The sequence below is a fragment of the Punica granatum genome, chromosome 2, assembly GCF_007655135.1.
Source record: "Punica granatum isolate Tunisia-2019 chromosome 2, ASM765513v2, whole genome shotgun sequence".
Classification (NCBI taxonomy): domain Eukaryota; kingdom Viridiplantae; phylum Streptophyta; class Magnoliopsida; order Myrtales; family Lythraceae; genus Punica; species Punica granatum.
The window spans coordinates 1,605,285-1,613,943 of NC_045128.1; the positions used below are offsets into that span (position 1 = coordinate 1,605,285).

General features: G+C 39.6%; 2 protein-coding genes across 2 annotated transcripts; one reads left to right on the top strand and one right to left on the bottom strand.

Moving 5' to 3' along the window:
- Positions 1 to 7: 7 nt before the first annotated feature.
- Positions 8 to 2,696, bottom strand: LOC116195547 (guanine nucleotide-binding protein subunit gamma 2). The gene is made up of 4 exons (XM_031524799.1): positions 2,213 to 2,696; positions 493 to 545; positions 357 to 401; positions 8 to 270 (listed from the first exon to the last, which is right to left on the bottom strand). The coding sequence occupies exons 1-4, from the start codon at positions 2,351 to 2,353 to the stop codon at positions 186 to 188; spliced, it is 324 nt and encodes a 107-aa protein (XP_031380659.1). The 5' UTR covers positions 2,354 to 2,696; the 3' UTR covers positions 8 to 185.
- Positions 2,697 to 5,959: 3,263 nt separating this feature from the next.
- On the top strand, positions 5,960 to 8,495 carry LOC116195546 (calmodulin-like protein 11). The gene is made up of 4 exons (XM_031524798.1): positions 5,960 to 6,165; positions 6,292 to 6,449; positions 6,614 to 6,694; positions 6,929 to 8,495. Exons 1-4 carry the CDS (start codon positions 6,090 to 6,092, stop codon positions 7,064 to 7,066), a joined length of 453 nt encoding a protein of 150 aa, XP_031380658.1. The 5' UTR covers positions 5,960 to 6,089; the 3' UTR covers positions 7,067 to 8,495.
- The last annotated feature ends 164 nt before the right edge of the window (positions 8,496 to 8,659 follow it).

Here is an 8,659-nt window from a genome sequence, read left to right on the forward strand (position 1 = left end):
AAGTCACTCTCGAAGAAATAGCAAGCAAGCGATTGATTAAACATTTCGAATAATAATCCACTCCAAAATTCGTCGCACTACACAATTGCCATCACAGAGGGTTTCTCCGTCGTAGCATAATCTTGTTAGTTCAATCCTCTTCTTATGTATTGGCTGTCCAGAATTAGCAAGGGCCTCCTCCTCTATCACATTATCAAGCAGCTGCAACCTTGTGCCTCTTGTGGGCCCTCAAACCATCGGTCCCACATCGGATTAAGAGGGCCGACAGTCCTGTAGAAAAAGAACCGCGCAATTCAGGGACATTTGCAGATTCTTGATAAAAGAAACGTGGGAGTGTCAGGGAAGGAGAGTATTACGCTGAGAGTAGCGGATCTGGTATCGTTTCAACGTTATTGAGCATTCTACCATGGTTAAAGAGAGAATGAATTAGTCATGAGATGATTGTATAGGAAATTTCGCATGAATAAACATAGACAAGTTGTAATGTCTTACTCTTTACATGAGACTGAGGCCGCATCCATCTTTTCGAGTTGATCTAGCTCTTCCTGCAGATAACAATTAGCTAAGTTGTAATGTCTTGTCGACACGTGAAAAGCATCGAGAATTTTTCCAAGTCGGTAAAAGAAAAAAGTAGTTGAAACAATAGCTGAAGAAAGTCAATACATTTGATGAATATAAACATTCGAGACTTGCACCTAAATGCTAGAGATACATAAAAAAGTATCTGCCCTTTGTTTCGGGAACCTTTTTTTTTTTTTTTGCATAATCAACACCACAAATAAAATGCTTAGGCTATGTTTGGTACCAAAGCACGAAATAGAAATCGAATGGATTCAAAGATGTTTCCATTATTTTGCACCAAACATGACCTTACTTAAGTAATGTTCACCAATTCAGCACTTCATTGAACTGTCTATAAACTTTATGATGTTTCAGAAAGAGTTGATTTCTGGTTACAATAGAGATATATCATGATCCGCGGATCCTACGTCCAAGAGTCCATATATAAGATCACAACGTTACAACAAAGATGGCCCATGAGATCTATTTATACACATTGAACAGAACAATGTTTTCTGAAACAGGAAGATGTATCAGATCCCCTTCCTCATTCAGATTTTGTCTTGCACAGCATGCATGGATCACCATATTGAGATTTCATGCAGACAATCAAAAACTGTCAAATATTCTCACACAAAGTTCCTCTCAGAAGGGAAAGAAAGAAATGGAAATGGTTCAGACATAATCAAATCAAATTGTCATCATCCAGCAATAGTGCTTACCTTGACATACTAAATAGTCTCACATGGATTAAGTTATCCAGCCAAATTAATGTAGCAAATGGATTTATTATATGGACAAAAATCTATAACAACCCAAAACAAATGTCGTGAAGCCAGAGTGCCTATCTATTTAATCAAAAGTCAAGTTGCAAGGGAATAAACTCTCCTCGGTTCAAAAGGACATGAATATATGCGCCATGTTTAGTACTTAGCAACTAAAGAATCCAACTCAAGTACCAGAAACAGTAACCAACCAAGGGAAATCGAGATATTTAACGTGGCCATTTATGATGGGAGTGTCCAAGCCTTCCATCTGCTGATAAAAGGGGACTCTGGAAGGACAAGCGTATCACCTTAATGGAAAAGTCTACAAATATCAAGGGTAAACGCTTGTTATTGAAGACTAGAACAACTCAGAGACACCTACCCCTAATTGCTCAAGTTGATCAGTCCATCTTGCCAGTTACTATGTCAGGCAATTTAGATAACAATCGTACATGACTAATCCTTGAAAAACGTGCAGTTCCCAAATCTCATATTGCATATTGAATGGCCAAATTCGATAAAGGGCCCAGGTGATCAGTGACTACTAACACGACCTTTAACTTTTGAAGCAACAGCACAGGTACCAGCCTACCCAGTGATCTAATCAGGTTAGCTATGACTCAATGCACCGATGAAAAGAAAGAGGCAAATCAGCTTAGCCACCATGATTAAGACTCCCCCCCTCTCGCTCTCTCTCGATCAGAACATCAAACATATGCCAAGACGGGGTTAAAGATCATACTCTTCCAGTAAAAGAACTCGAAATTGCATCGAAAGACAACATGCTAATCACCAAATAAGCTTTGCATCAAGTAATCTCAAGAAGACAAACCAAAGCAGAGCACAAAATTGATTAGAACTGTAACTAAAAACCATAAACCAACCTCCAAGGATCGAGCTTCCTGCTCGAGCCGCTTCAGCTCGGCTTGCACGCGGTGCTTCCCGCGTGTGTCCGACACTCCCATCGACTGCAGCCTCGCCAGCGGGGAGGCTTCAGAGACCTCAGCAGCTCCCATTTCCATCATCCAGACAGCCTTAAAATCCCAAATTTTCGAACCCAAAAAGGGAAAGGCAAGAAACAGGGAAGGGGATTTCAGGGACAAACACCCATCACGAAAGCCGAAATTTTGAGGAGTACCCACAATTCTCCAAAACACTCATTGCAGACGAACTCACAAAAGATCGAAACTTTACACCAGATAAAAGAGAGATCTGTTTCTGTACAAGTGAAGGGTAGAGAGAGAGAGGGAGAGACAGAGAAGGAGAGGGGCTCTTTCTCTTCTCTGCTTAATCTCAATGGAGAGCTCCCTTGGGAAAAAAAAAAAAAAAAAAAAAAAAAAGCAGTCGTTTCCCCTTTGGTAGTGTGGGGGGGCAAGAGATGAGTGAAAGCTGGTTCTCTTTTGGTTTCCCTCTTTCTTTCTGTGGCTTTTCTTCCTCCATTTTCCATTTTCTCTTTCTTTTTCTTTTCTTCCTTCACATTTGTCTTTATGGGATTTCTCTGTTCTGGTTTTTACGATTTCCCACCGTCCCCAAACCTCACGCGCGCTTGTTCTGGTTTTTGTCCATCCTCAGTTGGAGCAAATTCTTGTTTCGAATCAACTGCTCCATTTCTACAATGACGATGAAACATCTTTACGTGATTCTTAATTGTTGATATAATGACGACACAGTAGGCTAAGGTATATGAAATAATTACTTCGTATAGCATTGTTAGTCGTGTAATTTTGGTAATCTTTTGACGAATAGTACTATATATCAAGTTTTTTGTCGTGAATTTTCTTTTTGCTCCACGAGTAGTGCTCTTTTTTTTTTGGGGCCAAGTAGTGCTCTTTTATTGATACCTCATAAAATTGTACAAGATGCCCGCGACCGATAGCCGTGTAATTAATTACATCACGCACCAAATACCTCTATTAGGAAAGCACCCTCTATCCATGGCAAGATACATATGGAATATGAAAGTATGATCTGATTCGAATGCATAAAATTCAAATTTAGTGAAAGAATGGGTATTAGTGTAGTGATCAAGACGTCGATTTGAAATTAAGAAGGATTGAGTTTAATTCTCATTGATGAAAATTATATTTCCCTTTATTTCATTTAATTTCTTATCTTTGTATTGGGTTCATTAGCCGCCTCTATAGCCGAAAAATATTCAAATTTAAACATCAATCTCTTATTGGCTCTTTTTGCTTTTCCCCTTTGCATAGCATTTTTTCATAATATATAATTATATCTTCTTCTTCTTCTTCTTCTTCTTTTCCATCTTTTTCCTCGTGAGAGAGGAGCGTGTAGAGCACCGTGGCAAGAGGAGCGTCAAGTGTGGTGCTGCTGGGCGACGGACACGGTGGTTGACACATGGAAGTCCACTTCTGGTCAAACGGGAACCCCAATTTTTCCATGGAAAATTGGTGTGGGATATATATAATATATCATTGGAATAAGTCATGTCGGATTCCATTTGTGCAGTACGTTGCTGCTGTTGGTAGAGCCCACATGTCAACCCAACTCGGCCTTTTCTTCCGGCCCATATACCAAAAGAAAAAGAAAAAGAAACGAAGATGTTAATCCTCTCTCGCGCGAACCGAATCTAGAAGTTTTTACTCATGAGGAGGTGATTTGCGATACTGCACTACGTGTAGTTTCTCTTATTAAGTTTCTTGAACGAAAATTGAGAGACAGTACAGCTGTCCCTGACCGCCAAATTTGGCAGGTGCACTACTTAATGTAAATGGCGGGTCGCCTTTTTCTATTAGCTCGAAAAACCGAGTCGTATAATATGTCAATATTTTCAGTCTTCTGTTCATAGAAGAGAAGAGGATGGCTCGGGTGTCTGTAGTCTCATCCAATAATCCGATGAACTCTCCTAATGCCAATCTGTTAAGGAATACGATGATCGGTCGATGATGTTTCAGAGCAACTAATTAGTCTTGTGACGAGATGGTTTTTTTGCGGTGCATGATCCATCTGATCCAGTTCCTGGTTTTCCCGGATAGAGTCCATCACCATATCACCCGGGCTGGGGTTCTCTAGGCCCACCAATACCCTCCCCTCCGGTGTCTGAAGTTCCGTCACTGTCATCACCACCACCGGGGCCGGACACAGCTTCTGCCATCGGAGCCGCCCGATGATGTGCATTCACCAGTGCCTTCACCAGTGATACCGCCAGATATACTGCCGGCAAAGGACCCGAATGTTGGGGGGACTGGTCTCGTGAAAAATTTGGAGTGGAATAGGACTCTTTCCATAAAATTGGATTTTCCACATTTTTCATGTGGGCAAATTTCGTTTTTCCCACTTTCTTCTAAAGTTCTATGCATATTTACAATATTATGTCGTTTCTCTGTTAAATTTGCTCCAAGAAACCTCGCATGCCATAAAGTTATATCCGCAAACCTTTTTTTTAATTAAAAAAATCGATTAAAGTGTACATCGATTTTGCTCTTAAACAAAGTGGTTATATTGTACTTCAAATTCTACTAGTAAAATTTATTCACATGAAATGCAGTTTGTGAACTAGATTTCGCCTTATTGTTATTCATCACGCACGATTTTCATAAGAAGAAAAATGTATGGAGAGGATACATATGGAAGCCCTAGCTTAATTGAAATGAAAGCTGGACTTGTCTCGGGACAATTCATGCAAGGAACACGCCGTCTTATGGAAAACATGTTCGTGAAAAACGCAGCAAACACAACTTCCTAGATCAGTTTTTGTTTGAACACTCTCTCTGGCTTGTCCCCCAATATATTAGCAATTAACATCAAAAACTTACAGCTGTCTATTGGCTTAGTTTAATCATATAATGTTCCAGTTTTCTTCTACTACCTCAATTGATTAGTAGAGATTCCTTCCTTTTGAATATGTTGCACACAACTTTTAATGTATCCACATGGACCCCAAAACCAAAAGCATGAAATCTTAAGACGTCATTGCCAATAAGGAAACTTTCAGTTTTATCCTGACTAGTTAGTTGCCCGATTGTTGATCAATGGGTTCATATAATCATGTTAAACTTGTATATGGATAGTGACATCTCCAAACAGTCATTTCTCTCTTAGTATCTGTCTTGATCGCATGCACAATGCGATGCGTACCCAAAATTTGTCCATGCATGAGTGAAATACACGTTTAGTTCAGTCGATCAATTAGAAAAGGTTTATTAAATTAAGGCACAAGGGGGTATTTGCAGTAAACCAATGCTCTACATTTTGAGTGAATTAGATCAACGCACAAGGGGTCATCAATTAGGAAGGCTAATTGGTATGACTTTAATAAATTTTGGAGGGGACATTGCTCCTGACCCAAAAGTTGAAAGGAGTATTTGCAATAACACAATGAATGTTAACCATGTATACACACACACACACACACATATATATATATATATTTCAAGAATAATTAATTTACAATATTAACACAAACATGATGTACATGCATGCATGAGAACAAAATCGTGTTAGAAGTTGATTGGTCACTTTAGGTCATGCTTACTCTGCGAATAACATGCATGGAAAACAAAATAAATCTAGTCATTAGCTTGGATGTTTGACTGTGTTGGGACAATTTATTATATTATGTACATTGTTGGTTTTCTCCATGAGCCCAGCTAAGCTTGAGCTATCCTCAACTCAACAAATCAACGCACACATACACTCTCTCTCTCTCTCTCACACAAATATTAAGAAAGGTTTGTCTGTTCTTTGTTCTGTCTTTCATCTGCCCTTGTCAAAGGCTTAGAACTCTACATACAGTTAGCCATGGCTGAAGAGTTGAGTGATGAGCAGATTGTGGAGTTCAAAGAAGCTTTCACTCTATTCGACAAAGATGGAGACGGTAAGTTAACTCCTAGAGTTTGTGTTTTCGTAATTCAACTTCAGTTGCATGCATCTTTATATATATGCAAGCTCTAGCATTACCCTTTTTGGAGATATGTACCATGCAAACTCGTAATTGTTTCAGGTTGCATTTCCCTGGAGGAGCTGGCAACGGTTATTAGCTCATTGGATCAGTGCCCATCAGAAAAGGAGCTGCGGGAGATTATCAGCGAAGTCGATGCAGATGGTAATGGAACGATAGAGTTCGCTGAGTTTCTCAATTTGATGGCTAACAACATCAAGGTATATATGTACATACACAACACACACCAAATAAATAAGAATTAATTCATCATGTGCGTGAGTTTGCTTGGGATAACATTTGCTTCCGGAAACGGATCGATCTATGAGTAATAATAAAGATTTTTCTTGTTATTTTGGTGGTTTGGTTTTGAATGTATATATAGGAGACTGAGGCAGAGGAGGAACTCAAAGAGGCCTTCAAAGTTTTCGACAAGGACCAGAATGGATACATTTCTGCTTGTGAGGTACCACATGATTTTCTTTGTTAGGTTGGCTAGCGTGTATTTAGATAATCACATAATCGACTATCTTCACATATATCAAATAGATTCTCAAACATTTCACTGCCCTACTCTATGACAGCCAGCAACTGCCAATTTATATACTCGGTTGGTTAATATAACAGAACTTTCATATTTCGTTGTATATTATACGAGCCTTGTTTCTCATCATAATTTCTTTTTTTTTCTGCCATGCAGTTGAGGAACGTCATGATAAGTCTAGGAGAGAAGCTGACGGATGAAGAAGTGGAGCAGATGATCAGAGAGGCAGACTTAGATGGGGACGGCCAAGTGAACTACGATGACTTCTTCAAGCTGATGATGTCCGCTGGATGACATCAAAGAGTCTTGATCATCTTTTCTTAACAGGAGAAGCAGATATTTCTTTTTTCTTTTGGTGGTCTCTGACCGATTGTTATCATTCTTTCATTTCTATGCAAGAAATTTCCATGTCCTCGATATTTATGTTTCCGAAAAGAAATATTGCGGGACAGTTCATGATGTTGGTCCCATATCATTTTCCTGATAATGGAGTATTCTGATGTTGCTGGTTGTAGATTTTGTGGGGGAACATAGGATTAATTTCCTTGAATCATGATTGTTAACATGAGAGTAGATCTAATCTTATCCAGCAGTTGTGATGAAATGCTCTCCGAAATTTGATCTGGAAAGCAGAACCGAAGGCAGTCCCAAAGAAGAAATTCATGTTTCTAGGCAGATCTATTTGCAGCAACCAGTTGGTCAATCTCCGAACCAATGTCCACAGCAAATCCAAATAGATGTGGGAGTTGGCCTTTTTTTTGGGCCTGATGACGTAAACCGATGGCATGGGGCTGCCTTCGGAATCAATATGGCTTGCCTAGTGAGATTGTCAAACACAAAGATATATTCCTGCTTCAAGCCGTTGGTGGGATTGCATTAATTGTCCTTGCTCTCAATATGAGCGTCAGGAGAGGCGTCTCCTACTTCATTTGTGAAGCTTTTATGGATGTAAAGACTCTCATCGTTTCAGTCTGCGCCTCCTTGTCTGGTTTCAGAATTGAGAAGGACAAGGCCCAGAAAAGATGGTTTGAAAGTTGGAAGTATAACAATCTTCATATCCTGGGCATCGTGGCTTCTTCTGCGATTACTTTCCCGTACAACAAGCAACTTGAGAGTTTGTCCAGAGTATCTCCATTTCCAAGCTGACATCGTCATTCCAGAGCTTGAGATCATTGTCAGGGGACACTGTTGGCTTGAAGAGCTCTGATCATGTTCTCAAACTGACGGGCTTTTCCTAGAGGGACAGGGGATGTCAAGTCAATGGTCGAGTATGGAAGGGTAGAACGGTAATCCAGTGGAAGTGAATTGCAGGGAAAACTCAATTCGTTTTCCACGGGGAAATGGGTTACTTGTTACGGAAGACGCTGGTCACACCCATTTGAACGAACATGGTGATGAGCAAGCTTGTTTTTAATGACTCTGGATTTGAGCAAGAAGAGAAGATGTCTTTTTACATGAGGGAGAAAAACATGTTAGAGGGAATCCAACAGAAGCAGCTCTTCCTTGTGATGATGGAATGCCTAAAGATGTTTGCGGACATGGATCGTCTAACCCGCAGCAGTGGGGTCTGCGGATTGTGTTCAGGACCGCATCTTGGCCAACTGGCTCTCTCGTAGAGTGTACATAACGGTTCTAAATAGACTGATATACAGCTATCCAAAGTCTCTAAGGTTGTGTTTGTTTGGACTTAAGTGCTGAAATTTAAGTGCTAAATGAAATAAGTACTTTTCCAATTAAGTTAATTTTGTTTGATTGGATACATGTCGAAAACTTTATATTATTTGGGATTCTAATTACATAATGACTACAAAACTTTCCATCTTCTTTTTTTTCCACTTTTGCCTCAATATTTTTTTTGGGCAAAAATTGAAAAAGAAAAAGTTAGAT

Excerpts from the sequence above, each read along its gene's own strand:
- LOC116195546 (XM_031524798.1), top strand. The coding sequence starts at position 6,090 with ATGGCTGAAGAGTTGAGTGATGAGCAGATTGTGGAGTTCAAAGAAGCT. Across the intron at positions 6,166-6,291 it reads ATTCGACAAAGATGGAGACG|GTTGCATTTCCCTGGAGGAG; the intron begins GTAAGTTAACTC and ends TAATTGTTTCAG. Across the intron at positions 6,450-6,613 it reads TGATGGCTAACAACATCAAG|GAGACTGAGGCAGAGGAGGA; the intron begins GTATATATGTAC and ends ATGTATATATAG.
- LOC116195547 (XM_031524799.1), bottom strand. The coding sequence starts at position 2,353 with ATGATGGAAATGGGAGCTGCTGAGGTCTCTGAAGCCTCCCCGCTGGCG. Across the intron at positions 402-492 it reads GCCTCAGTCTCATGTAAAGA|AATGCTCAATAACGTTGAAA; the intron begins GTAAGACATTAC and ends TAACCATGGTAG. Across the intron at positions 271-356 it reads CCAGATCCGCTACTCTCAGC|GACTGTCGGCCCTCTTAATC; the intron begins GTAATACTCTCC and ends CTTTTTCTACAG.